Below are 27,991 nucleotides of genomic sequence, written 5' to 3'. Positions count from 1 at the left end.
CCAGCAGCCAGCCCGGAACGCGGAGGGTGGAGCCGCGCCGCCGCCGCCGCCTCCTCCTGCAACGTGCGCGGCCGCGGCGCTACGCGAGCGCGGGGATCCAGCGCGGCCTACGGGCAGCGCCGCGGCCGCCATGGCCGGGGAGGTGAAAACGAAGCTGTCCAAGAACCTGCTGCGCATGAAGGTGAGGTGGGGGGAGCGGGAAGCCTTTGGGCCGGTGTGCGGGAACGGGAGGAAGGGTAGGCCGGGCCTGGCGGTAGGGCCGCTGGGAGCGGATGGGGCGGGACCGGCAGCGCGCTCCCGCTGGGCTGCAGTGGCCCTCCCCGGTAGGGGCTGCTCCTCTGCCGCCATGTCGGTGCCCCTCGCTTGGGTCGGGGCATTTCCACTTCCTGCACCTGAGCACAGGGCTGCTGTTCTGACACAGCGAGCGTCTCCTGTGTACGATGCTTTTACGTACATATAAATATGTATATTTAGTTCTGTCTTTTTGCTTAGCCCTGCAGCTTTCTGAACTGCTCTGCTTAAACTTTGCCAGCAAGAGGCTGCTACAATGAGCTGCCCCGGAGAGGGTTTGATTGTTTGTTGTGCCCCTTGTCTTTTGGTTTCCTGGGCCACCTTTCCGTCCTTTCTTCCCATAGACACACACAGAGGCCTTTGGTGTTACCTTAGCCAGCCCACCATGCTTGCAGCTGTGCATCTCAGGTCAGGTCAATTTACAGGTTCTGGTTCTTGTGTAATTCAACACCTAATTCAGTAAAGTGCATCCTCCTGTGGTGACTGAGTCTTGATTGCTAGAAAACAGCTAGTAAACATTGGATTGCCATTAACTTTTCTTTAAAACGATATCCATTACATGGTTCTGATAATTATGATGGGCCTCTGTGGCTTCTTGCCTGTGTTTTACTTATCACTCTGTGCTTTTTTCCCCCCATTTATGTGGGGCCATATTTTAGACACTTGGCTGAAAGGTGTTTAACCTGACCGGTTCAATCTGCCACGTGGAGTGGACACTGATACAGAAAGATGGTGAAATATTTACCACAATTAGTAGATGCTGCTAATGAAAGGTTAAAATTCATGCACAGAGGGAACAAAACATATCCTGCCTTGCTCTCAAAAGCAAGTAGGTGTTGAGCTTAGTTAGGCAGCAGTGCAAGAGAGAGTAAGACTCTAGGTTGGCTTTAATGCTTTTTCTTTCTTTTATGCAATAGTGTCTTTTTAGTTGAAACTTATGCTGCTGTTCTTTGCCAATTTTTTAATCTTCCGTAGATTTCAAAACCTAGATTTTAGGTTTCCTTCCTTGGAAGGCAGGGGAAAACCAGTCCATGAGTGTGGTGCCTTGACATTTGCAGGTTTAGAGTCCAGGCTGCATTAACCAGCTTAAAAGAGGCAGGTAGGTTTTGAAAAGGTCGTACGCAGATCTTGTACTTAGCGCTTCCCTTGTGTAGATCTTGTTGTTGACAAATGTTTTAATCTTTTAGTGCTGTGTCTGCAGGTATGGATAAGGTGTATCATCACAATTCAATAGGCGCTCAAAGGTGGTCAGTGGTCAAGTGAAAACCTTTCTGGAGATGCAGACTATATGTGCTCACCTCGTGATGTCAAAAGGTGGCTCCTGCTTCTAGAATCATAGAATCATATGATTTTAAATTAGTTCTTGTACTGCTTGATCCATGTCCCAACTAATCCAAACAGCCACACAGTTACTGATGTACGTACTCTGCATCTACCTCCATCGGTGTATTTTTAATTCATCCAGGTGTGTTTACAGATAAATACAATCACATTTTTAATCTATTTATTCCTGTAGTAATCTTTAGGAACATAATCTTTAAAATGTAATGTGAAATGATTATTTAATTGTGTGCTTGTAGCAAAATTTCTCCTGTTGAGATTTCTGACTGGCTAACAAATTTCCTTGAGCAGTATGGTTTTCCACATGATAGATTCCCTCATTTTCCTCAAGCAGATACTGTAATTTTAATTGGAAAGCTTTGGCATATTTTGGGTTGACTTGAAAACAAAAGGCAATTTTTCTTTCATTAAAGATCTTGTACAAATGGATGCAAATAAAAATATAATGGAAAATGAGACACTAGCACTATACTGGCTTTTATGTCAGGGTTTGTTTTGCTTTGACTGGGCATTTTGTAAAGATGAGAAGGTGTGGGTGTTAGTATGTAATAATATATTGCATACACATATTACCTGTGTACTCTAAATAAGCTCGGTAATGCAGGGTTTTTGTGGGAGACAAGTGTTTTGTGATGATTTCTTGGGTTTTATCCCTGAGCCAAGTCCACTCTAACTGAACAAAATTATGTTCAAGTATCTGCTAATGTTCCAGAGACAGATCAGCCCCACTGGTTTTATCTGTCAGCCTGCAGGCTTAGCTAAACACGGAAATGATGCTGCTTACATGAGAGTGGTAAGATTCATCGATATAAGATTTCTCTGTGCTGTTGCACATACAGGTTTGTTTTGATTGCCACAAAGCAATTTTTGTACATCGATGTGTATAAACAGCGCTGGTAGCCTCTTGCTGCAAATTATCGGTGTAAATGTGCACCTCTGCCAGATGCAGTTATTGAGGTGCTTTCTGTAGCCCCAGAGAATATCCCAGTTCCTAGGGATGTCTTTGTATCCAAGTACGGATGTGACTGACTGTTGACTTCCAGTAGATGGTTCTGACCCACAGTTGTTTACTTCTTCTCTGTCTGTTTTGCCAAACACAGACCAAGCCCAGAGAAGATCACAAAAAGCATGTACTACTTATATCAACTGTTAAATGTGATGTAATGGGTAATTGTTGTCACGTAATCATTGCCTGCCAGAACGTACCAAAAAGCCTGAAGTTGTCTCTCTCTTTTTAGTTCATGCAAAGGGGTTTGGACTCACAAACTAAAAAACAACTTGACGAGGAAGAAAAGAAGATAATTAGTGAAGAACACTGGTATCTTGATTTACCAGATCTAAAGGAGAAAGAGTAAGCTTCTACTTTGGTAATTCTTAACATCATTGGATTGTTTTATAGTGGGAACAGAATATAATTGTTTTCCTTATACAAGAAATATTATTACTAACCAATTAAAAGAAGAAAAAAATAGTAACAGACTGGGAGTACAGCTTTTATTTTATTTTTTTTTTTAGAGACATTCTCAAGGTTAAATAATCCAGAGTTTGACCTACTTTCGTTTCTTCATGTTTTGTTTTCTTTCATTCACACTTTCTTCTAGATGCATGTAATTAGTTTCTTTCAGGCAGGGACAGATTCATTCATTGCTGCTTTTTCCTTTCATTGGCAAAAAGAAGTCTGAAACTTTGTGTGAGTAACTTGAAATCCAGTCACATGGTTAGGTCCATTCAGGACAGTTCTATCTTCTTGAGTACAGATCACTTCAAATCCTGTTTTTGAAAAAGGAGAGAGAATGGATGAAGCAAAAATAAAGGAAGGCTTAGCTAATAGGGAAGCAAATGTCCATTCCTGCAATATAGAAAGGTGCTTTAAATAGCAAGGGAACTACTTTAAAATACTTTCTCTTTTGTCCTTTAAAAAGAGAACAAGATTCTTCTAAAGGAAAACATATATAATTTATAAAAAGATGTGATCCGGGGAATTAACTGTAGTTGAATGAGGTCATTCATAAACTATTTTCCATGACTGTTGATGTGTATGACAAGAAGGTATCAGCTTTAGCTGCAGCAAGGAAGGTTCAGGTTGGATATTGCCTCACTAACAATGAGGCCATTGGAAGAGATGGTCTAAAGGAGAAGGGATCCTTCATCTCTGGGAGTCTTTTGAGGACAGGTCATGTGTGAGAGGAAAAGAATGGAACAGTTCAAGGAAGTTCTTTTATCTAACGTATTTATTATGAATGCTTCGGGGTCGTGTTTCTTTTTCTTTCCAGGCTTGTTAAAAGAAGAAAAAAGGAGGGAGAATGGGAAAATCTTTCTCTGCTGAACAGAGAATTACACATTTGTGTCCTGACAGACTCAAATAATACTAGATCTAACATCACAATGAAAAATTCATTAGAAGCTTTTGCTGGTATAGTAATGCCACCTGGAGAGTGATATTTATGTGGTATTTTTATTCTGGCAAAAGCATTAATGTAGGTGGAATCATACCAGCAAAGAGTGCTTTCTGTCAGGAGAGTTAATTTTGCTTGTGGAACTGGCACAGCTTTACTGGCAAACAGTATTCTTCTGCACTCCAAGCTCTTTGTATTGAAAGATTTATCAGAGCAATTAATCTTCAGAAAGTAGTTGATGGTATAAAATACACTGTGGTTTGTTTATTTGTGTGGGGGAAGACAGCAAATGCTTTTTGCGTTTGTTTAATTTGATTATATTAAAGCACACTGTTTGACAACTGCTGCGTTTGGGCTTCCATGCAGGAGCTATATAATAGAAGAGAGGAGCTTTATGCCATGTGAAGATCTACTTTATGGCAGAATGTCCTTCAAAGGATTCAATCCGGAAATTGAGGTACTGTTTAATTGTTGTCTTTTGAGGATTGAAGCCCTCAGGAACCAGGACTTCAGTGTTCACACTCCGTGCTCTTTGGTTTTTGCAGCACCTTCCATATATTCTTCTACGTATGGGAAAACTGTGATTTAAGCCAAAATGTTGATCAGTGCAGCATCTGAGAAACAGAAGCCTCTTACCTCCTTGTGTTGGTGATCAGTAAGTGTGTGACTCCTGCAGATTTTCCTTCCTTGAGTTCAGGAGACTATTCCACATGCTGCTCACCAAAACAATAGCTCACTGTTCCTCCTGCTGTTTAATTCAGAGCCCAGTCTTACAAACATTCAACCTTGTTTATTCAGCACTTATTCATGTAAGTAAGGACTTGAAGTTCCAAAGTAAAAATTCTGGGCAAGAGAGTCTTTCATTTCTTTCCACCATGATTCATGCTGATAGAACTAGTGCATGCTGAAATAGTAATAAAAGTGTTACTGCTGAACTGAAACAAGAGGATGAAAGTACAAAGCCAGAGGCATGCAGAAGGCTATGCAAGGTTATTTAATGGGGCATTCCTTGAGTTATTTTGAACTTGCTTTCACTGTGACTAGGCCTATCATTGCTTCGTGGTTTTTACTAGTGGTTTATTGTAGATCTTTGCAGATATTTTTCCACTGTAACAAAACCATATCAAAGACTAGCATCACAATGAAAAAAATTAGAATCTAATTCTCTGGTCTCCTGAAGATGTCTGCCATAATGTTGAGAATGCTTGAATAGTACAGCTCACGGGAAAAAAACTGTCTCCGTGTTGCCTCTTTTCTCAAAAGCAAATCAAACTCAGCTTAGCAACAAGGAGACATGTTGCCTTTTCTTATAGCCCTGTGCTGTAGCCTAAACAGGGTACAGCAAGTGAGGAAAAGCAGTATTAAAACTGATGCCTACCTTTTATGCATCTTTCCTGGCAGTGACACTGTTTCAGCATAGTTGACATTGTGTCAGGGTTACATGTTTAAGCTATTTCTTACTTCATTTTCAGAAATTAATGGTCCAAATAAACTCTAAGAGCAAGAAAGAAGAAATTGAAGTGGATGATAAAATGGAGGCTGATGTGTCAGATGAAGAAATGGCCAGAAGGTACATTATTCCTAACCAGTATTGATTATGTCATACGTTATGGCATTATGTGAGGGAGGAGAAACACAAAAAGCAAAAAAAGAAAAGAAAAAAAACAGCATTTGATAATTCACAGAAGTGATTCTCCAGGAATTCCAGTGTTTGTTCAGTGAAATCTCCTTAAGCTTCAGGGTTAAAAAAATCTTGTAGCTGTTTTCCACTTTTTGATATCCATGCATTCTATGCTAATTCCCTCTTAGCTCCAGATTGCTAAAAAACCTAAACTATCAAAATGAATAATAATTTAATCTGTGATCATGTAGCACTTATGCTTCTTAAACTTCCCGTGACAGACTTTTTACAATAGTTAAATTGTTGATAACATTTACGATTTCCTGCGTTGAACTTCTCTCTGATTACACTAAAAAGTATCATTTTTTTAATTATCTTTACAGATATGAAACATTAGTGGGAACAATAGGGAAGAAATTCTTGAAAAAAAGAGACCAGCGTGTTCTCCATGATGAAGATGAAGAAGAGAATAGTAACACAAGGCCTAAGAAAGCTAGAAAAATGTTCTTAAAACCTCAGGATTAACGTCAGCTGCACAACTGGAGCTAATAGAAATGTTACCTACCAAATATAGCAAATACAGTACCAAGAAGTGAAGATTGTTTGGAGTTTTTGCTACAGAATTGTAAATCTGAGTCTGTAGTTGAAGTTTTCTGCCATCCACATAGCAAGCATTTTTTGAAGTGGATGTGTATATAATGGATGTCATACATCTTTTCCTCTCTAAGCAGCTTTTAACATGTGGGGTATTAAGCCCATCAGCTGTTCTTAATGTTGTGCATAACTAGGATGAGTGTCAACGTGCAATCAATAGCAACAGTATTTATATTTTATGATTACATCTAAAATAAGTATTTGCAGTAAAGATGAGCTTTGTCCAATCCAATCCAGTGAGACAGTTCAGCTTTCTCTGCTATTTTTATTATGAAAGTGAAAACCTTTGCTCCCTCCAATTCAAAAAAAACAGTCAGCAGAAACATATTTTTTTAACTGCTTGACAAATAAGCTGGGAAAAGAACAGAGACAAAATCCATTTTTTAATTTTATTTTTTTATAAAGCATATTTAAAAATAGGAGTTTGTAGCAAAACTTTTTCTTTTTTCCTAGAGCGAGCCAAATATTGGGCGACATTTACAGTTTGACACTTGAGCAGATTGTGAGCCTTTAATTTCTGTCTTCCAGAAGAAGTTTGCTAATCTTGTCTCTTTTCCAACCAAAAAATGCCAAACTTATAATTATCTAGGTCTTAACATAGAAGCATAATAACGGCTTTGGAAACATGTTTGGGGAGCTAATAAAAACTGATTTTTTTGTGGTTAATGATTGTGGTTTAACTAATTTAATGTTAAAAAACAGTTATGCTTAATACAGTCAGTTAGAAGAAATGATCCTGTTCTGTGCTGGCTACAGATGTCCCCAAATATTGGTTGACTGAGCTTTTTTCTGTTCAGCATGTAACAAAGGCATCTGAAGGAGTGCTAGGACCAAACATCGTGGCCTTTAGTCAGTGCTTTGGAAAACTGAAAAAGGTCAGTGTGATTTTTGTCTAAAATCACAGCAGTTCTCTGCATTCTAGCTTTCAAAAGGGAGTAATTTTTTCTTTTACTTTTTCCTCACCAATATGTCTAAATTACTTATCCTTGATGTTAACTTTCTGGAGAAAGAAGAATTTGTTAAATTGAAGCAAGTAGTGACCATTCCATCATGGACCTGAGGGTTCCTTTTTTCCCTTTTTTTTTTTTTTTAAACAACTCGGTGAAGCAAGACTTGAAGCTCAATTACATAAAGAGTCTCGTGTCTGTATTTGCATGTGTGATATATGAACTATAATCCATATATCAAGAGTGCCTCGTTAGATATTCAAGATGGATCACACATGGAAAGAGAAATACACTTTTAACCTAGTAACGAAGCCTCATACAGGTGGAAAGCCTTTGATTCATGATCTGAGATAGTTTTTCAGAGCTAATTAAATGCAACTGGTTCAATTACTTAAAATTTGATCATATATTATCACTAGCTGAAAAGAAGTTAATGATGGCAAGACATTTTTCTTCCCATGGAAGATGTGACCCGAGCTAAGAAATGATTTATAGTTAGTCATCACAAGAGAAACTCAGAATGTATCCCATTATTCTTTCTTGCTTATTAGTAGGAAAATGATTCCCCTCTATGAGAATACATTTCTTCAATATAGAATTTCTGCATAGCTGTGCTGGATGGTTGAGGGAGAAAGTGTCTTCTGGTGAACCACCAGCAGCCACGTTCCCACAACTGCCCGTCCCTGAGGGAAGGTGAAGTGGAGGTTTCAGTGACACTGTGTAGAGAAGCTTTGGGGTAATTTTGGTAATTACTGGTGGCTCAGGTGAACATTTTGTGAAATCTTGCATGGTCGAGTCTCTGTGCAGAGCATTCTGTTGCATTGCATGGTTCTGTTCAGTCCAGTGGCGGGTCATTTTGTGCAGCTGAAGTGCATTCTGCCCTGTGCAGGTCCTTAATTTCATGTCGTGTCCTGGTTGATGGCTGGGAATCTGAGTGGCAAGGTGCATGTGTGCAGGAAGAAGGGTGGTTCATTGGTTTCCTGAAAATGCCTAGTACCAACTATAAAGGATATAGTATGACACATTTTGGTTTATTGTCTTCAGATCTGGGTGTTCTGTTATTCACATTTAGCTGGTGGATAGGTGAGCTATTGAAATGCTATGGTATGACCAACTACTCGGTTTTAGCACAATCTGTTCTTACGCATGAGGAGTTTGTAAAATGCAATGTTAAGAGCAGTATTCATGGTACATTATTATGAGCGAGGCAAAACTTAAAATCTGCCCAGTCTTACTTTCTAAAGATGCCAATGTGTCCAAAGTTATAAGCAGGCATTTAGAATTATGATAGGATCCTCAGAGATACCCATCTGTATTTCCAACTTTATAAATATAAATGTGTGTGGTTTTTTTTAAGTCAGGCCTCTAGCTTCCTAGCCAAGGTAGAAACATTGTGCTGTATAAAATTTCTATTTGAATTACTCTTGACAGAGATGTAAGTGTAGCAGTGAAATATTCATACTGCAAACCTACATTAATTCAAGGTTTCTTGGCTCTGAAACAGTCTCAAGCGCAGATCCATTTTCATGAACATCTTCCTAAGCTGTAGAATTTTAAAACCCACATGGTCGTGTTTCTGAATGAAAAGTATTTCCTCTTTGAGATCTAAAGGAAGTTGGGATAAGTAGTATTTTTGTTCAAATAAAAAAAACCATGCAAAATCCAGAGTTACCAGACATGACAAATGTTTGTGCCTGTTGTACTAAGGTATCTATTAGGGTGAACAAAGAAAATGTGTTGTAGTTCATGCCCGCTGACAGCTCTCTGTGTTAAGTTTAAGCATACTTCTTGACAGGTGGAATATTTGTCCCTCCCTTTGACAGTCTGACAGTGTTGGAAATGTGAGAATTGAACAACTTCATCTTTATTGCTGATGTTTCTTCTTCTGTTACTTTTATTCTGCTTAGAATTGGATCTTAAAAACTACTAGACTGGAGTGCAACTGCAGTGAGACATCCTGAGTCTTCCCTTTAGTAATGCATGAGCTGCTTAAACTTTGACTCTTTGGAGAGGGTGGAGGATGGGCAGTGGTGCCGTGGAGTTTGAACCGTGTTTCTTCCGTAATGTGTCTTGTTTTCTAATAAGACTCTCCATTATACAATTAAACAATCGTGGATGGCTGTCATTGCCATTGGGCATTGTGTGTGTAATGGGCAGCTGGGCTGGGATTCTGGGAGCTGCTCCAGAATTCAGACTTAAAAAGAAATTGTCTCATCTTTCTGTTAATTGGAATGCTATACATGTAAATTTTATTTGGAATTACAAAAATCCAGGGTGGGGGTAGGCGGGGGATTCTGCATGTTTGTTCTGCTTCATTTGAACAACAGTCTGCAACTAAAACTGCACAATAGCTTAGGCTCTCATTAAACCTTTCTTAAAGAGAGATTGTTAATAAGGTACAGTGATGGCGAAGGATGTCAAAGTGCCTTGCAGCTGTGAGATCCTGTGTTTCTCTACTCCATGTGAATGCAAGTTTCTCTGAGAGCTGATGCTTTAAGGGCTTGGTTTTTTTCTCTTCGGTCTAGGAGAGCATCTGTCTTCTACGATAATGCCTTGCTAGTGAAAGTGCAGCAGGAGGCCAGTGGGTTTGTTTGGTTTTACACCACTCTTGTCTCAAACCTTTGAGACATTTTGGGTCTGACATTCACACCTTAATAACTTCAGGCTTTTCATCAGCTTATCGGGAGCTTTAGCTAAACTGTGGAACTGTTCCCGTATGTGTTGACTTTTCTTTATGTGATTTGATGCTGCATGGTGAGGACCTGGTTAAAATTGTCACATGGAAAGGAAAAACCCATCTCAGAGAGTAGTTATCAACAGGTGGAGTCAGAGAAAGGGCTGAAGCTTCAGTCATTGTCTGTCCCATAAATCTGAAGTAATCTAACCTATGGTGAGTGTCATCTTTACAGACATGTTAATGTATTAGTCCATAGTGCTCTGTTTGAGGAAGCCTTGCACATCACAACCTGAGCAATTACCTGGGAGCAATAGCAGGAATATCTCTAGAGAAATACAGAGGCAGAATAACTAGCCTGTAAATGGTTGCCCTCAAGACAAGAGGCAGCAGCATCGGAGAACAACTGTAGTTCACTGCGTAGAGGAATGTGGTTTGGTGACCTGGGTTGAATGCAGATGGGATTTTCTGTCAGCCAGAATGGAGGTGGTAAGTGTTCTGAAGCTCAGAATGTTCCTTGGGGTCTTGAGGAACGGCTTGTTGTGATCAATCATTTGGAAAGGGGTAAAAACCCTTAATGAGACCTTAGTATGATGTAGTAATAAGAACACAAATTACAGAACAAAGTCTTTAGTTCCGTTGTTTATAGAAAAACAGCATTCCCACCTCAGTAAGATCTTTCTGAGTCTCCTGTCGCTTCCTGCTTGGTCCTTAGTTCTCCATCCCTAAGCAGGCAGAACTGCCACCGTGGCTGTTGGACAGGGAAGAGCCAGCCCAGCACAGGAGGTGGTAGGGGACCTCTTCTTCAACGTGCAAGCTCTTCCTACAGGAGCGTCTCAGAACTTACCATTTCCAACACACTGTCAAAATTTGGTATTGGCCTGTTTGGTTCAAGAAATGTGTGGTGGGCAGGGTTGACCAGCAGATCAACAGCACGACTGTGCAGACCTCACTTACTTAGCTAATGGTGCACGTAAGAATCATGCAGTAACTGGGGGGAAGCTCTATTTACAGAAACTCTTGTTTTTATTTTCCTTTATTATCACATGAACACAGCATGTATTAGATTTATGATCAAATGATATCTTTGAGCAAAACGATGCTATCAGTGAGACCAATACTCAGTATTATCAGACGGGGGGAAAAATGGAGGGAAAGGGTGTTTTCCAGTATTGCTGCTGATCTCGTGCACTTTAGAACATTTTTGCTTTCTCAGTGGTTTCCTTGGTCAGGCTTTTTGCAGAAAAGCATGATTGGGGAAACTTTTTAATGGGGAAATGCAATTGTGAAATAATTTTTAAAGAAAGGAATTTCTTTAGATTTGGTTGGCTCCATGGTGGTTTATTTTTTTCCTTCAATTTAGTACAGATAAGAAACTAACTTGTGACACTAGAGATCTTATGCTAAGTATTAGTCATTCAGGATAGCCACACGGACTCCTGTATTTGCTATACACAAAGAGTGATCAGGGTAGATTTAAGGCTATAGCGGGGTTAGCTTCATTGTTCTACTTCTGTTCTACAAATACATTGCAGTACTAAAAATACGAAATTTCTACCCCATTTGAGATAGAAGTAAATCTAAGCTAGTTGAGACATTTAAGCACCATTCAACCCGTTACAGGATGATTATTTATCAGAAGCAAAGCTTGTAGGTATCTCCTTAGAACCCATCAAACACAATAATGCTGCAGTACGTACAATTAGCATCAAAGGAAAAATAACTACATACCAAAAATTACCTTGGGCAGTCTACTGCAGTAATGACAGAAGGGATGCACATGATGATAATGTTCATTCTGTACTGTGTTTTCATCTAAGGATGATGCTGAAAGAATTACACCTCCTAATGTTCCTTTCAGAGATGACAATATTGTTCAACCTATATTAAAGGCAATGAGATGAGCAGTGAGTGGTTAGATCTTGTGAAAAATGAAGCTTTAAATGCATACTTCATTGTCTAAAAGCTCACAGCTGACTTTTTTCCTATAATGGCCATAGAAAATGTGCTGGCAGCATATCACAATTAATAATCCTTACTCCAATTTATGTGCTATAGGCACTCCAAAATTACTCTGAGATATTTCTTACCCAAGTTTATAACCAGATTCAAATCAGTCTCTACATTTGTGCCAAAAATTGAACCGCAGTCATCTCACAGAAAATAATTCTATCTGCCTGACAGATGAGTCTTAAATCCCTGATTTTCTCCTTTCTCCAGAGTGAAATTCACTTTAATCTGGTATTAATGTATTTTTCCTTCAGTTGCCTGCAAGGGAATCCCATAATCTTGCAGTAGTGATTGCACAGACATGGAAGATATGTACACGTGTAGCATTACCATGGGTTTTCCAGTCACCTAGATTGTATAAAATCCTTTGACGTTAATTGGGACAAGCTTTCTCTCTAGGGTGATGTTGAATTTATCTTTCAGTGTCTTCTCCACCTCTTCGTCTTCAAGGGTTATAAATTCCACCAGATCCATGTTGTCCTTGTAATTGTATTTGGTCTCAGTGAGTGTCCACCCAATGAGCGCTCGAAAGCCATCGGTGGTCTGAAGGGTACAGATAGACTTCTTTGTAAAGAGGGAATCTGGAGACGTCTGAAGGTACGTGCACTGAAAATAGAAATCTTCCACTGTCCGTGGTTCCAGGCTGAACTTATACACTTTCCGACAGTCTTTTTTCTCTAGAAGATCAGAATTTGAGAAATTTTGATTGGCGATATGTTGTTTCCGTCTCATTTTCTCAAGGTACCAGATGGCATTTTTTTCTGTGAAACGAAAGATGCCAGGAGCCTGGGGCTGATCTTTCCCCGATACAAGCTCCATCGGTTGCCACATTTGATAGGATACACCAAAGCCCGCATCAACAATGTAGACTTTTCCATCAATAACTACCTTGACTAGCAGATGGGTCATAATGGTGGCATATGCATTCTCATGCGGGTTGAACACATACGCTCCCAAAAAGCTGGTGTCATACCCCAGGCATTTCAGGACCCAACCTAACAGCTGGTTATTTTCCATGCACCAACCACCGCGCTTCCTGTGCACAATTTTGTTATATACGTGCTCCAGCTCCAAAGTAATTTTCTCCCCACAATGGATGCTGAGGTTTTCAAATGGAACAGCACGGATGTGGTGCTGGAATATATCAGTTAAGGTTTCCAAGTCTTGATTTTCAAGAGAACCTTTGTACCCAGTTCTTGCAAAATACTCTTCAAGGTTCATGTCTCCTGTGAAGGAAGGAAATGTGTTTTAGTTTTGTTTCTTTACATCAATGATTTATGATGCTGAGAAAAACTGCCCAGGCTGCTGCCTGCAAGGATCCATTAATCTACTGAACCTCATCAGAGCAGTTTTTAAAGGTAACAAGTATTCATATCAAATGGTTCCCGGGGCCCAGAAGAGCAGTGCATGTGGGGGTTTATTTTTTGTCCTGGAGACATCCCTATGGCAAACAGCTGATGCAATTGCAGTTTGATACACAATGGCTGCAAAAATGGGGATTTGATGTCCTTGCATTGTAAGGACAGTGTTGAGAAGAAATGCAAGATCGCACTAGGGAGTGTTCAGAATGTTTCATGAAAAACAGTCTAACAGCTGAATGAAATGAGTACCAGTAGGGGAAGCAGTGTTGTCTGACAGTTGGAGGGCAAATAATTTGAGCCAGGATTCACACGTTCTTTTCATGAGTCTGCCACTACTCTGTGATCAAAAAATGAATGGCTCATTCTCTACGTGTCTCTTTTCACCACTTACAAAAAGTGAAAATGATGCTCCTTGCACATTTTGTAAAGTGTCAAGTTTTATTCTGATAGTTGTATCTGGAAAAAAGCTCCTGACCTTTTCAAGAGACACAGACCACTGAGTCTCTTGTCTGCTCTGAGTGTTTCACAAACTCATTTTGGTGTTGGAATAATGAACCTGAATGGAGGTGAGTGACCTAAAAGATAAAGAGCACATCTCTAGTTCCTGCTGTGCCCTGCAGGGTGCTCTAAAAGTGGGCAATGAGTGGCTTAAAGCTCTCTAGACCTGGTCTTTCCCTGAACTTGATTTATTTCTGCCAAAGGAGGCATAACAGCATTATGTTCAACACATCCCTGGTCAGTCCTATCTCTAGCCATTCCCACCTCATGGCCTGGCTTCATAGGACTCTTCATGAGCAAGACTGCTGGATGAGGAGCTATTCAACATAGTTTCTGCCTTCTATGTGTGCATGAAAAGTCATGCACACCAATCTGGCTTTCAGAGTGGCCCATTGCAATCTGCTGGCCATCATTATGGGCTAGGACCTGTAGGTGTCTGGTGAAACACTGTAAAAAATATTGTAGATTGTCTGCTTTGATATAAAGCTGAAGGTAAAAGGTTTTGAAGGCTTGAACCTTTATGAAGAAAATACTAAGCATTTCAGCAGTCTAGAGTTAGTGCTAATATTTAGCTTCTTGACAGCCTGTAAAGCTAGTTGGAAATCTTTTGTGAATACAGTAAGATGAGGTTTAGACACTTAATATTAGCAACTCAGGAAGTCTATTGTATTCAGATAAATGCAGCAGTGAACCATTGAATGTTTACTGCATGCTAGAATTTCTCAAGGTGATTTTCAGTGACAGGTTTATGATGTGCGTATGGATGTTACAGAAGCAGCTGTCCAAAGTGAATGGAGAGCCTCATCAAAAACTGCATGTTATCTTCTACAGAAGGGAATTTAACTTCCAGTGATATGTAAGTATATTGCTGGAGGATATTCCAGTGTAATGTTTGTTCAGTAGAACACAAGTTCTGCACTTTATTCTTTAGACTTGCAGAATCCATGTTTATCTGATCCTGCCTAGTCAGATTAAATGCTAAGTAGATCACACCAGCATGAAGTTGGTTCTTGAGTTTAGAATATTGTTAATTTTTCTCTACAGTTCCCTAACATGATTGATCTTTGTTAAATCTTAACCATAGCTTTTATCACCTATGGGTCTTATTGAATTGTGAACAGATTAGATAAAAAAGCTAGATTTTGAAAAGGTAATCCTACAAATGTGAGTATGATTTATGTGTTGAAAAGCATCAGCAAAAAAAACTTTCAAGTATTACTTCTAAACGTGCCAATGAAGGTCTTCAAGCAAAAATATACCTTACTAGGATTATGCACATTATTATCAATTTCACTGTTAAAATACGTATCTATCTATCTGCCTACTTTTATCCTAACATACCAGCACTTGGGCTTTCTGAGGTAGACACAGGTACAGGTAAAACACAGCCTTTAATTTCACTTTAAAAAAAAATTAAAATTCTTTAATTTTTTTTTTAAATTTTATTTCCAAAAAGCAGAATCTACTGATTATTTAATGACTTTTTTCTCCCTTAGCGTGTGCGATATTCTTAAATGAAATTAAAAATCTAAAAGAATTAACTTTAAGAAAAGACTATCACTCTAAATTTATATCTACTACTGTATCTGAAGTTTCTCTTGTAGTCATGTGAATCTCCTCCTGAAGAGCAGCGAGACAGAAAAACTGAGATTACATTATCATTTTGCCCTCTTTAAGCAGGCAATATTTTAGCTCTATGCTTACATATTTTTAAAATATTTATTCTAAGGAGAATTTTGCTTATTTGATTTGCAATGATTTTTACCATCATAAAGAAGCCATTTATTTGGTTTGTTTGTTAGTTTTAAGAAAATGAACATACCTCTTAAAATAACCTTCTTTGTTTATGTTCGCAGCTTCTGGTTGGTTATTACTGGGGCAGCAGTCTGTAAAGCCAGGAGTGGGTACAAGTTGTGAGGGCTGCCTTGTTTAAGCTCTGCAGTCCTTTAGTCCTGAATCTTAAATGCCAAGAAGGGGCAGAGTCCGCCAAAAATGAATGCACATGTTTGGACTTCACTGATCCATGAGCAAATTAAACTTTGTTTCTTCATTAGTAGATGTTTATGTTTTCCTCTGGTTAAGACCAGACTGTACTCGTTCTCCATGTAACATAATTTCGGTAGATATTCACAAATGGCTCTGTAATTTTTTATAATTGCATTATTGTTACTTGGCAAAGCAGTGCTTTGTGGAGGAGGATAGTATTCTGCTTCCTTCTGGTGCAAGGAGCTGCTGAGGTGTTGTGGGCTGTGTTTTCCCAGGCTCCACGGATGCACAAAATGATCCATCTTTGCACATGAAGAACCTTTTATGATCTCTTCAAAGCTTCCACTGCGGTAGGTAGTTACTTGGGAGCTGCCATGCGTAACAAATACCGTGTCAAATATTTATTGGCACAATGTTGTGTGAGACAAAGTAATGCATTTCCTCTCCCAGACTTGGCCCTCTCCATCTTCACGACGTTACGTAGCTGTTCATATGGTTCTCTCCTCCTTCTCCAGCATGTCTCCTTCGTTTGATGGAAGCAGAAAAGTGGTGATCCTTTCTGGGAGGATGAAGACCATGTTGGGCTGTATCTGGGAAAGAACCTGGGCTTTAGGCACACGCTGCCCTGTCAGTTGGTTTGGCTGAGGACTGATGTTCTCATGTCACCCTCGTTCAGAGCTCATCATGTACAGCACCTGCCATGAGACTCAGCATCATAAAGGTAAAAGGCTGCTGTGTTGCACCTAACGTGCTGTGAAAACAGACTGCTGGCACAGCTTAACTTCCCAGTGTTGTCTTTCACTTCTCTGGGATCTCTTCTTTAATGTCGCTTTTGGGCAGATTACTATTGACAATACACAGAAAGTACTTTAGCTTATTGTTGTGCCTGTTTGATGTCAGAGGAAAGCAAGGCCCCAGATGTTTATATTATATTTTTCAAAGGCTGATCTAATATTGATTGTTTCAATTTCTGATACCAGAAGTCTGATTTTTTTTTTAAGAACTGTTGAAGAGTCTCAGCTCCTACTGATCTTATTTCCATTTCAGAAAAATCATACTGAAAGGAGCTAAAATTGAACACATATAATTGGAGAGTTTGGAGGGCTTTTCTGTTTAAGTTCCCTTGCATAAATAGCTCATTTCAAGCCAATGTTTGGTAAGGGAATAGGACTTCAGTCTTTCAACTTTCTTCATCAGCAACTAATCAGCACCTAATAGTGTGTTGTTTTGAGGAAGTCTTAACCTTTCTTTTTTTTTTTTAATGAAATCTTTGATGGCCAAATTCAGCTCAAGTCTCTGTTTCAGATTGTTAAAAGAACTGAATAATTTGCAAAAATGTGTTGAGAAGAAGATTGGAAATAATACCAAAAAACACTACAGATTTTCTGTGTAAAATGGTAATACAGCTTCTCCTTCTAGATAATTTTGGTCTCATTTTATACTTCAGATTTTTTTGCTGCAGCAGCAAATGAGATACAAAGAGTTGGAACAAAATTTAAGGGAGACAAAATAGAATTTCCGCATGAGAAGATTAAAGGAAGTAAGATATTTCAGTTTCTAAAGGAGAAGCGTAAGGAAAAAAAATACGGAAACAGCATAGGCAGTTAACCAACAATATACTTGAACAGAAAGCTTGGTAAATTCATCTAATTAGCTCAATTTTAGAATCACATTAATGCTATTAATGTTAGTTTTAGAAGTTTTAACACTGGATATTTAAAGACCCATTTAGCTGTGTTGAGAATTATATTGTATCCACCAGGTTTGGTGGCAAGCCACGGACGTTTACTGGTATCAATTTGTTCTCTAACACTATGTTGAATTTGTCTTTCAGAGTCTTCTCAACCTCTTCATCTGTAAGGGTTGTGGTCTGCAGCAGGTCTGTGTCCTCCTTGTAGTTGTACTTCATCTCAGTGAAGGTCCATCCAACTAAGGCATAAAACCCTTCAGTGGTCTGGAGACTGCAGATTGACTTCTTCTGAAGTATGTTATCCGGAGACACTTGTAGGTATGTGTTTAGCTCCTGGAAGTCATCTATGTGTTTTGGCTCAAGAGTGAATGAATATAGTTTTCTGATATTGCCCATTCCTGGAGTATCAGTGAGAGGGACACTTCCCTCTGGTATATAATGCTTCCTTTTGACCTTCTCCAAGTACCAGATGCCACTGTCTTCCGTGAAGCGGAAGATGCCAGGAATCTGGGGTTGATCCTTCCCAGAAATCAGCAACATTGGCTGCCATGTTTGGTAGGGACCACCACCAAAACCAGCATCTACTATGTAGGAACTTCCCTCGATCACAACCTTCAGTAGGATGTGATTTATATGAGCAATGTACGCCCTCTTTGCTGGGTCATAACTATTTCCTCCAAGCACACAGACATCATACCCCATTTCTTTCAAAGCCCAAAATAAGAGGTAGTTTGTTTCCATGCACCATCCACCACGTTTCTTTTTCACAATTTTATTGTAAGTAGATTGTAAATCCAGGTCAATGGTCTCTCCACAATGCATGCTGAGGTTTTCAAAAGGAATTGCCTGGATGTGATGCTGGAAGATGGCTGTTAAGGTTTGCAAGTCTGCATCCTTATGGGAGCCATCAAAAGAAATTCTTGAGAAATACTCTTGAATGTTCATTTTACCTGTGTGAGCAGGAAAATAGCCAGTTACTGTTGTGCAGCTCTCAGGGGGTTCCCTCCTGTTTCTGTAGCACAGGTTAACCAGCCTGCAAATGTATCTGAGGCTGTCTCATTGAAGATTTGAAAGACATGTGTGCCTTTGGTAGGAGATGAATACAGGCCACAGCTGCTTCTGTCATCTGTATTTCTTAAAAAAGAGATGAAAACAGGAGCAGGTAACAGTAAAGCTTTATCTCTCAGAAATTATTTTCAACACAGTTGGGTGTCTCTGCTACAGGAAAACACGGAACATGGCACAACAGAATCTCTAGCCCCAAGTGACTGTCCATGTGACAAAAAATTTTAGAAGACTGGCAAACAAGAGGTTTGCAAACAAGCTGTTAGCCCACACCAACATAAAAGTCACAGCAACTTTTTACTACTGCTTTTACTATAACAGTTAAGTAATTCTTTATCACACAGATAATTTAACAGGGAAGTTTTACATTCATGGCTTCAGCTAACCAGGATTAACTTCTCAGTGTGTCACTATTTCAGACAAGCTTCCATGTGAAGTAGATTGTTGTTTTCTTAATCTCTTTAGTTTCCCTGTGGAGTTCAGACAGAGCTTTGACTCTGTAGAAAGGAAGGGATTGTTAATTTTTCTAACCTAATAGCCAGGAGAATTGATAATTATTACAAATACCTTCAAGACACATCCAGCAGCTTTTGGTTTCTTCTACCTTTTATAAACCAAAGAATTCAGCTCAAATTATTGCATATATTTTGTGCCTTTGTGTCTCTCATCCCCTTTCTTTCTGTTAGCAGAAAGAGACTGTCATTTGTATTGGCTGCGTGGCAGAGATGCAAAAGGTTCCCTATAACATTTCCAATCCACTGACTGACTTGGTGTCTGTAGGGATTTGTTTTGCCTTTAATTTAGTTTTCATTTGGCTTTTTTTTTTCCATTCCAAGTATGTTTGTTTTTTTTTTTTTTCCCCCAGAACGATTTATAATCTGCTAAGGACTGTATGAAGTTCCAAAAAGGTCTGAAGATCTTTTTCCTCCTTGAAATCACTCACAGATTACCTGGGAGGATTTTCCAACAGTCCTTTGACATTGATGACACAGGAGAGATTACCTCCCAACAACTATTCTCAGTTTTGGTCCACCTGCTCCCCTGGAAGTGACCAGCAGCTAGATCCAATTTCTGAGAGTGCAGGGAGCTTTTGAAAATCCCGCTTTGAATATGTAAGTGAAAATGCCCTTGTCCTGGAAGGTGATTGCATCAGATGACCTTGTCTCTAGACCTTAATCCCAACTTTGATGCCATCAGAATAATGCACTTAATTTAGTTGTACTGCTGCTGATTTGCACTAGTACCAAGATTCAGACTGTGTGACACAGGAAAATATGATAAAACAAAGTACTATCACAATAAGGGAATAAGAAATAAACATTTTAGCTTCAGAAGGACCCAAGGAGGCTACATGAAAAAGCAGTGTCTTTGATACTGCATTTTATGTGTGTTTTTTTTTTTTTTTTTTAATCTCTCTTTAGGACAAGAGCACTCATCTCTGGCAGAATCTCCTAGGAAACACTGATTGTACAAAGCCATGCCACCAAATAGATGCAGACATGCACACTGCCAAGCCCATCCTGTGGTTTTCTGCCTCATTTTTCTCTCTACTCCCGTTTTCAGCAATTCTGCACAGCCAGATAGAAACATCTCTTTCTTATGATGGTGTCAAGCTGCACCTTTGTGCCCAGGAGGAGCCAAGTGAGTCTCTTAGCCTGGTGGATCTCATAAACTTGGCGGTGGCTTTCAAGTAAGTGCCCATCCATCTTTGTTCTGGGCCAAAGCCCTGGTGTGCTCCTTGCAGCCCATCTCCTGTATTGGGATCCCTGGTGCAAGGACAGCGTGGTGTATGAGCCACCGGGAGCTGCTGTGGGGCACAGGCAGGGAGGCTTGGGGAACTTGTAGCACAAGATCATGCCTCAGCTTCCTCAGCTCAGGACCTCATTTGTTTAAAAACTGTGTAATAGAGACAAATCTCTATTAATACTGAAAGGTTTATGTAGGATAAGGCTGCAGTATGAAATCATCAGTGTTAGTGAATGTAGGCAGGCAGCAGCCGTGTAAACCACTGCCTGCTCTCTCAGCTTCCTGGAGGCATATTTTCTTATCTGCACAGCCCTGCCTACCACAGCAGGGCTGTAACAGTGCAGCTCCTCACCCAGAGAATGGTTTGCATCCAAAACCAGAATGATTCTTCCCTGCTAGAATTCAAGAGGGACTTCCAAGGTAGAATCCTCTTGCACATGCCTATACGATTTATTTGATTTTAAGCTGAATTGCAAGACAGGACCTGGCTTTTTCATACACCTGGCTCAGCATAAAATGAGTTTGTTTCGAGCACTTGATCTTTGTACTTGGACAATGGCCTCGCAATGCTACACACACTGTAAGTCCTCAGGTGGCTGTAATTCACGCGTTGCAGACACAGAGGGGTGGCAGAAGGCTTGTCCACGGCAACATGCTGAAGTGAGAGCTCAGTCACGAGGGTGCTTACCTCTGCACCAGGAGCTGCAGGCTTGCTGGGCTGGCTGGCTGCAGAGTTCCCAGGAATGTTTGCAATGGGAGTTGCTGCCCTTAAAGATTGAGGCTGCTTTTTGCTGCCTGGCAGGGACAGCGTTCTACTCCAGCAGAACCAGGACAGGAAGGCAGATTAGTTTCGTCTTTTATAATACTGTATGTTCTGATCGTCTTATTGCTTGATTATATTTTTTTGCATAAGCACAGAAAGCCCTGTCATGCAATAAACTGCGGTAGGTGCTATATGAAGAGCCAGAACATGATGCATTCCCCAAATTGCTTACAATAGCAAGTAGGCTTAAATGTCCCACATTACTGATTGAGAGCCAAAAGTCCTCCAGGATGGCAAAGGAGCAATACATTACAGGTAGCACGAGGATCTTTTGCAAGTGGTTGTCATCCCATTTGCAATCCCCATCACCCCCGTGCTTCAATCTTTGGGGCACCCACACCAAAGCAGCAAAGCAAGAGTGCAACGTTTGATACATTAATGACACTGACAGGTCCTGGATCCCTGCAGCAAGTGATTTAGGACTGAGAGCTACTAAGCCAAGCAAGTCACTGACCTGGAGACAGGAGGTGGCAGTGCTAGGATTAATCTCGGCTGGCCCTGGCCCCCTAGGCAGCAAGGCCAGATGTGCAAAGGCAGTCAGCTCTCTGAGGCCTGGAAGCCCTGTTCTTCCTAAGTGAGGTGCTTCTGAAGCCTGTAAGGCCTTTAAGAATTTGCCTCTGATAAGGAAAAAAGCAAACGAGTGAAATCTGAGCTGAGGAGCCTCTTTTTTTTTTTTTTTTTTTTCCCCTTCCAACAGAACTGCATGTGATTCGTCAAAGCCAGTGGTGCTGAGCTGGGCCAGCAGGTAGCAGCCAGGGCATGGACCTCTGGAGCTGAGTCAGCTGAAAGAACAGCATTTTTTTCTCTGTCATTGTTTGCCCTTCACATGCTGCATCTCTGGGGCAATGAGGTTAACCCCTTAGCCCTTCCTCTGAGCCGACAAACCAACCCAAAGCATGAGAAGCAGCCAGGCAGGGGCCAAGGAGCTTCCAGGCCGCAGCTTCCTTCCCGCTGCGGCCTCCTCAGGCCATCTCCTCCATCTCTGTTTCCGCTCTGCTCAGTTCTGAATCCAGTAGAGCCCGGGGCGATTCCTGTTGACCATCTGTGTTGCAGGCTGCTGGTCTGCCCTATAACAATCCCCTTTTTCTTTTGCAATCCACTGCGAGACCAGGTGTTAACATCTCATTTCCCCATAGGATATGGGGAGCCTCATCTGCACACTTGTGGTCAAACACATACAGAATGCATTTGAGAGCTAGCTGCTGTGCTCTATGAAATGCCTTTTGGAGGTGCAGAATGGCAGCAGCTTTTGTTAACTGTAAATTTCTGGTTACAGAAAGCTGCACACATTGCTTAACAAACAAAAAAAGGTGGGACAGTGAGTTGCTGTATTTCTAAAAGCCTTACCTGGAAAACATTAGCACATGCAGACAATCAGGATAGTTGTGGTGATTAATGTTTGTTTTGTTTTTTTTTTTTTACTTTGGGATTAGAGGTTGTAATATGAGAGGAACAAGCAAAGGCTGAATACTTCACAATTCTTGTCTTTTTATTTAATTGTAATTCACTTACATTATTTACTTAATTGTAAGTGCAAAGTTGTAATGCTTCTGTGATTTGTACATAAAGGAAGAGAAAGCATCATCTCAAAGGGCAAAGTGATTACATTTGTGTAATTTCTCACACTAAAAATGTTAGCCTTTAGGTAGCTGATTAAGATTCATCATTCCTCCTTATATCAATATAATTTGTATCACTACATACAGTCAAATACATATGTTTTGGAAAAAAATAACTGACAAGCAGTAACATCTGGCGTAGAAGTGACCATCTTGTGTGAGGAGGGTGCGCTCCCAGCAATCCTCTCCAGGGTGGTCACAAACAAAATCCACAGGCGAAGCTTTCAGTTTGAAAGCTTTGGTTATGTTGCTGACGGTACAGGAGTCTGAAAGAAGGCAGAATCATCTCCTAATATTTCTCATCATCACCAGTTCTAGGCCATAAATAGCCCCTTGGTGAGTGTTAGAATTGCCATGTGAGAAGGTGCTAGGAGTGCAGGCGCACAAAGGACAGGTTTATGGCTTACTGTAGCAAATGGCACTGGATGTCTTTATTTTTCTGGCTATTACATTTAAAAAAATAGTATGGCATTGATTTAACCAGTGGGTGTGATTTTCCCCAGGTGGCAGAGCTAAGTAATAAGGAAAGTGAAACACTGCTCTATCTCCCTGTCCTGCTGCTCTGGTTTAGTGGGAAAAGCTTTTAAGAGCTGAATGGAGCAGGGAATGGGCAGCATCTGCTGCCAGCTAAGCACAAACAGAAGGGGAGTGATTTGATTGAGCTAGGAAAAAATTATTTGTACCCAAAACCAAGGAGAGATGCAGGAGCAGTTGTGAAAATCAATTTCTTCTCCAGATTCATGCTCATCTGTTCTGCCTTACACTGGGGTAAATGGAAGGAGAAAGATTAACTTTTAGATTGCTGTCAGGAAGAGGGGGGGAGAATTGTGTGTAATGCCACCATATTGAATTATAATTCAGGCAGTGAATTAAAACAGAGACAACCTGCTTGTATTGATGGGTACAAATTTCTTATCTAACGTTATATTGAATTTCTCCTTCAGTGTTTTCTCCATTTCTTCATCTGCAAGGATTCTGATTTCCACCAGATCCATGTTATCCTTATAATTGTACTTTATCTCAGTAAGTTTCCACCCAACGAGCGCCCGGACCCCATCGGCAGTCTGCAGGCTGCAGATGGACTTCGTAACGAAAAGTGAGTCTGGTGCAGTCTGCAGGTGCAGGTTGCTGGCTCTGAACTCTTCTATGTCGCGCGGCTGGAGGGTGAAGAGATAAACTCGACGGCAGACTTCTTTGTCCACGTTATGATGAGCAGAGTCACTCTGGTTGGGAACATGCTGCTTCCTTTTCACCTTCTCAAGATACCACGTCCCATTCTCTTCTAGGAAGCGGAAGATGCCGGGTGTCTGAGGCTGATCTTTCCCCGAAATCAGCTCCATCGGCTGCCATATCTGGTAGGCCATCCCAAAACCACCATCCACAATGTAGGATTTGTCGTGAAGCACCACTTTTAGCAACAGGTGATCAATGTTATCAGCATACACATCATACTCCGGGACATAAACATTTGATCCCAGAAGGGTGACGTCGTACCCAAGGGTTTTCAGGGCCCAAGATAAGAGGTGGTTGTTCTCCATGCACCAGCCCCCGCGTTTCTTCCTCACTATTTTGTCATAAGTAGCTGCTAGGTCCAGCTCGATGCTTTCCCCGCAGTGGATGCTCAGGTTCTCAAAAGGAACTGCTCGGATGTGGTGCTGGAATATTTCCGTCAAGGTTTCCAGGTTTGGTTTATCATGGGAGCCCTGGTAAGAAATTCTGGCAAAATACTCCTTGATGTCCATGCTGCCTTTGAGAGAAGGGTGAAAAAAACACCATAGTTGGTGCCAGAAGTAACAGAAGGATCTTCCTCATCTGTTACAATGGGGCTGTCATCAATATGAACAACCCGCTCAGAAGAGGAACGGGGTTTGACAAATAGCCCTATCAAAGGCAGCTGAGTGCAAGTATTAGTGCTGGGGGAAGCCAATGGGACACTGCTGATGAGCACAAATGTTATTTTTAATTGTTTCTTTTACAGCTGTGACGAGAAGCTCCAGCTGTGCTAAGCACATTTCAGCAGAGAGTTCCCGCCCAGCAAAGCTACAAATCTCTGTAGGAAGGAACAAAAACAGTAGCAGCTCTGTTTCCCCACTAGAAATTATAGGAACTGAGACTCTCCAGATCTGAACTGCTTTACGTGTGGTTTGACTCAGCAAAGCAGAAACAGAAAACAAGCCCCTCCTTCCCTGCAGTGCAATCCAGAGCCTCTTCTTCAACCACATCTGAAATAAATCTGGCCACCCATAGTGTTGTCTCCATTATTTGGGGAGGGTGGCAGGGGCTGGCCCCACCTGTATCCGCTCTCGGTGCTGATGGCAGCAGACGTGTCCTGGAGCACATATCTAGCTTTAGGGCAGCCAGCATTGCCCTCCTCTATCCCATCTGAAGCAGAAGTTTTAGCAGGAAGCTGCGTTGCAGGAGCACCAGGGAAGAAAGCAGCCTGAGGACCCCAACTCTTTGTGGTAATGGGGCAAGAAATGGGATTTTAGTATGGCCACATTCCTTTCTTATTCCCCCCCCAGCACCCGTGCATCTCAGGTGGCTCTGAGTGCAGAGCACTATTCAGATCACTGGCCTGAGAGGTCACAAAATGCTCTCAGGTATCCATCTGTGGTTCTTAAGGTAAAACCATGAGAAAAACTCCAACTGTTCCAGCAGGGTTAAGTTCTCAATATGATGAAAAACAGCACACAACAAACTGCATGGGAATTTTGGAAAGAGAGTTTCCGTATATATGCAAAGCAATGAGCACACAAGCTTTCTATTTGGCATAGTGTCCTGGGAGAAGCAGAGAGTGTTCCCAGGGTGGCTCCGCACATTTAGGATACAGATGTTCAGAAATCTGTTACTATTACATCATGACCACCAACAGGTATACAAGATTCAACAAGCAGGCCTGAGTTATCAGATAACATGGGGTTAAGACCGTCCAGTCATTATTCTAGGCCTTCTCTTAGTTCAGCTTCTGGCTTGTTCCCAAGCTTTTCCCCAGAGCATCACAACTACAATGCTATTAATATTAGAAGATGGGTTTTTCAGGAACACAGTTCGTGCAGTGGGATCTTTAAGCTGGTATCACCAGCAGTGAGCTTCTCACCCCCCTCAACGCCCCCCCCCCCCCCCCCCCCAGCCCTTTTCTTTCTTCCTTTCCTTCACTTTGCCAAAGTAGGTGAAACATTTGTATTAACTTAAAGGGAAAACGTTGGCATTCAAGAGTTTATCTGCCTTCCTGTCTGCTTCTTGTGGTTGTTTCAATAGCTGTATCTGAAATAAGTCAGGTGGCACAAATGCCTGATCTGTTAGAGACTGATAACCAAGTAAATAATCTGTTACACTGATGCAAAAGGAGGCCTCTGTAAGCAGCTGAACGTTTCTCTCTCTGCCCTTACACAACCTAGCTGTCTGCTGCTCTCAGCCGTATCTCACTTCCTGGTTAGGAAGAGCTCAGCTGCCTAAATTCAGGGGTTAAAAAAAGGTCTTACCTGGAAAATCAGTTCAACTGCAAACGGATCTCCTGGGGCTGGGGGGGGGGTTATTTTAGGCAAAAGCAAGTGGCGTGGCTGGCTGTCCTTTACTTAGCACAGGGTCGAGGACTGCCCAGCTCCCTTCCTGGGGAATGTCCTTTCTTTCAACTTGCTTCCACCCGCCTGTCAGATTGCAGCAGCTGAAAGAGGAGGGGAAAAAAAAAAGAAAAAAAAAAAAGGGTGGAGCACGAGGGCTGTAGTGAGCAAACAAAAGTGACAGCACTGACTCAAACCCGCATGCAAAACCTGGTCTTTATTAGAGCAGAGGCTGCCTGCCATTTTCATTTATTTTTTTTCATGCTGCCATCAGTAAATCTTGGGCTAAGAAGAAAAGGGTGAGCTTTTTTGTTTCTATAGCTAGCCAAACACACATCAGTAATACATACTTTCCCTGGGTACTGGCTTACTGGTTGTTTGGGTACATGGGAAAGAGCCATGCATTCATTCTGTCTGAAAAGCAGCAACATTTCTGCATGGTGGCTTGCACCTGTAACCCCCTGCCTCAATCAGCGCACACAGCAACTTCACTGTTTGCTTAGTTCACTCTTTATAATTTACATGCTTGTTTGCTGGGTTGTTTTGTTTTTTTTTTAAATTATTAGAGCAAATTTCACATAATTAAATTTCACAGGAAAAGGCTGGTCTAGCAGTGTGCCTGCTTTGATCTTGCCTCACATTAGTACCTGAGGATGCTGTGGTGGTGAACGGGCGGAACTCCATCCTGTCAGTGTGCCTCACACTGCTTTTCTCTGCACACAAGTTGCTTGCATTCCTCCAAGCTAGGACTTATTAATTCTCGATATATACAGATGGATTCTTCCATGTTAATTCCCTAGCGCTCCTTCACCTTTAGAATCACTAGCAAGTTTCGTTCAAGCATTGATTTATTGTGATAATTAGTAGAGATGATCAATCAGACCAGAGATGCCTGTGGTAACACAGCTCCACTGCCATATCGAAATGTGCCTCTTTAGAACAAACGCTCAAGGGAGCAGGTTACCTGCCTTTCTTGGGCACCTCTGGGCATGCCCAACCTGATGAAAAGAGAAGACTCATAATCCCTAGGTAGAGCTTGCTGTACATGGGCTATTCCATTCTCTTCTCATACGCGTCATTTCAACAAAGAGGAGCCACAAACCAAGCAGGCAGACCTGTAGTGCTTGTGGGAAACATGCCAAGAAGTCTAAGGTCCCATCACTCCACTGTGCAAGCAAACCCAGCAACAGTCCTTGCCCAGAGTCATTGCTCCCCAAACCTTTAAAACCAAGAGTTCTCATCCTACCTGCCTGCACCCAAGGTGATCAGGGGGCTGAAGGTAAGGTAAGGTTCATCTGGACCAGGAAGCCCTGTCACAGACTGTTTCTGTTTCAGCTCTGTGCCATATCATTGTGGTTCACTCCAGGTTTGGCAGGGCAATAAAATGTAATTACTGCTGGTGTATAGCACGGCCGTGATATGCCATAAAGCCTCACCTGCGCCTGTCCTCAAAAGTGACTAAGGGCAAAGCCCAGCCCGGGTCACACAGAGCACCTGACCACCAATGACCTGTAACTCAATTTCCCAAACTTGGCAGGAGCTGAAGCTCGTTGAGCTTTTTCCAGAAGAACATCAATGTAATTGCACACAGCTTTTATTTATTTATTCCTTTAAACTGCCGACAGCATTTAATTTATTACTGAAATCTTTCTCTCATCCTGACTCTCCTGAGAGGCTGCATCAAATATTCCTCCCTCCCCCCTTTAGCA

At 41.3% G+C, this 27,991-nt stretch overlaps 4 protein-coding genes and 1 long non-coding RNA gene across 16 annotated transcripts; 2 read left to right on the top strand and 3 right to left on the bottom strand.

Annotated features, from left to right (window-relative positions):
- On the top strand, positions 5–7,034 carry MPHOSPH6 (M-phase phosphoprotein 6). Of its 4 annotated transcripts, none has more exons than XM_021408274.1 (6): positions 43–181; positions 1,267–1,390; positions 2,871–2,983; positions 4,395–4,485; positions 5,501–5,598; positions 6,033–6,969. In XM_021408274.1, exons 3-6 carry the CDS (start codon positions 2,874–2,876, stop codon positions 6,172–6,174), a joined length of 441 nt encoding a protein of 146 aa, XP_021263949.1. In that variant the 5' UTR covers positions 43–181; positions 1,267–1,390; positions 2,871–2,873; the 3' UTR covers positions 6,175–6,969. The 4 variants fall into 4 exon arrangements, with proteins under 4 accessions (XP_021263945.1, XP_021263949.1, XP_021263947.1 ...); XM_021408272.1 differs by having other exon boundaries at positions 45–181; positions 1,350–1,390; XM_021408270.1 differs by lacking the exon at positions 1,267–1,390 and having other exon boundaries at positions 5–181; positions 6,033–7,034.
- Positions 3,113–15,751, bottom strand: NAT1 (N-acetyltransferase 1). Of its 3 annotated transcripts, none has more exons than XR_002442103.1 (2): positions 11,656–13,193; positions 3,113–3,402 (listed from the first exon to the last, which is right to left on the bottom strand). XR_002442103.1 is itself a non-coding variant. In XM_021408269.1 (2 exons), the coding sequence occupies exon 2, from the start codon at positions 13,153–13,155 to the stop codon at positions 12,283–12,285; it is 873 nt and encodes a 290-aa protein (XP_021263944.1). In that variant the 5' UTR covers positions 13,156–13,160; positions 15,616–15,751; the 3' UTR covers positions 11,804–12,282. The 3 variants fall into 3 exon arrangements, 1 of the variants encoding a protein (XP_021263944.1); XR_002442104.1 differs by having other exon boundaries at positions 11,666–13,193; XM_021408269.1 differs by lacking the exon at positions 3,113–3,402 and adding an exon at positions 15,616–15,751 and having other exon boundaries at positions 11,804–13,160.
- Positions 11,670–26,335, bottom strand: LOC110404203 (arylamine N-acetyltransferase, liver isozyme). 6 transcript variants are annotated; one of them, XR_002442101.1, is made up of 3 exons: positions 21,558–21,793; positions 18,420–18,595; positions 11,670–11,805 (listed from the first exon to the last, which is right to left on the bottom strand). XR_002442101.1 is itself a non-coding variant. In XM_021408266.1 (3 exons), exon 3 carries the CDS (start codon positions 18,412–18,414, stop codon positions 17,524–17,526), a length of 891 nt encoding a protein of 296 aa, XP_021263941.1. In that variant the 5' UTR covers positions 18,415–18,419; positions 20,969–21,092; positions 21,558–21,793; the 3' UTR covers positions 17,497–17,523. The 6 variants fall into 6 exon arrangements, 4 of the variants coding, with proteins under 4 accessions (XP_021263941.1, XP_021263938.1, XP_021263940.1 ...); XM_021408266.1 differs by lacking the exons at positions 11,670–11,805; positions 18,420–18,595 and adding exons at positions 17,497–18,419; positions 20,969–21,092; XR_002442102.1 differs by lacking the exon at positions 18,420–18,595 and having other exon boundaries at positions 11,696–11,805.
- On the top strand, positions 14,517–23,796 carry LOC110404208. Its single transcript, XR_002442105.1, has 6 exons — positions 14,517–14,649; positions 16,055–16,500; positions 17,614–17,787; positions 19,400–19,646; positions 19,956–20,224; positions 23,667–23,796. It is a non-coding gene; the product is annotated as an uncharacterized LOC110404208 (long non-coding RNA).
- On the bottom strand, positions 22,568–26,345 carry LOC110404204 (arylamine N-acetyltransferase, pineal gland isozyme NAT-3). Of its 2 annotated transcripts, none has more exons than XM_021408267.1 (2): positions 26,205–26,345; positions 22,568–24,469 (listed from the first exon to the last, which is right to left on the bottom strand). In XM_021408267.1, exon 2 carries the CDS (start codon positions 24,462–24,464, stop codon positions 23,592–23,594), a length of 873 nt encoding a protein of 290 aa, XP_021263942.1. In that variant the 5' UTR covers positions 24,465–24,469; positions 26,205–26,345; the 3' UTR covers positions 22,568–23,591. The 2 variants fall into 2 exon arrangements, with proteins under 2 accessions (XP_021263942.1, XP_021263943.1); XM_021408268.1 differs by having other exon boundaries at positions 22,568–24,465; positions 26,205–26,344.

The sequence above is a fragment of the Numida meleagris genome, chromosome 10 (assembly GCF_002078875.1).
Source record: "Numida meleagris isolate 19003 breed g44 Domestic line chromosome 10, NumMel1.0, whole genome shotgun sequence".
In the NCBI taxonomy this organism is placed as follows: Eukaryota; Metazoa; Chordata; class Aves; order Galliformes; family Numididae; genus Numida; species Numida meleagris.
Note: the sequence above shows the minus strand (reverse complement) of the source record. Positions and strands in the feature narration are given on the sequence as shown.

Excerpts from the sequence above, each read along its gene's own strand:
- LOC110404203 (XM_021408263.1), bottom strand. The coding sequence starts at position 18,414 with ATGAACATTCAAGAGTATTTCTCAAGAATTTCTTTTGATGGCTCCCAT.
- NAT1 (XM_021408269.1), bottom strand. The coding sequence starts at position 13,155 with ATGAACCTTGAAGAGTATTTTGCAAGAACTGGGTACAAAGGTTCTCTT.
- LOC110404204 (XM_021408267.1), bottom strand. The coding sequence starts at position 24,464 with ATGGACATCAAGGAGTATTTTGCCAGAATTTCTTACCAGGGCTCCCAT.
- MPHOSPH6 (XM_021408271.1), top strand. The coding sequence starts at position 2,318 with ATGTTCAAGTATCTGCTAATGTTCCAGAGACAGATCAGCCCCACTGGT. Across the intron at positions 2,426-2,870 it reads ATGCTGCTTACATGAGAGTG|TTCATGCAAAGGGGTTTGGA; the intron begins GTAAGATTCATC and ends CTCTCTTTTTAG. Across the intron at positions 4,486-5,500 it reads GATTCAATCCGGAAATTGAG|AAATTAATGGTCCAAATAAA; the intron begins GTACTGTTTAAT and ends CTTCATTTTCAG.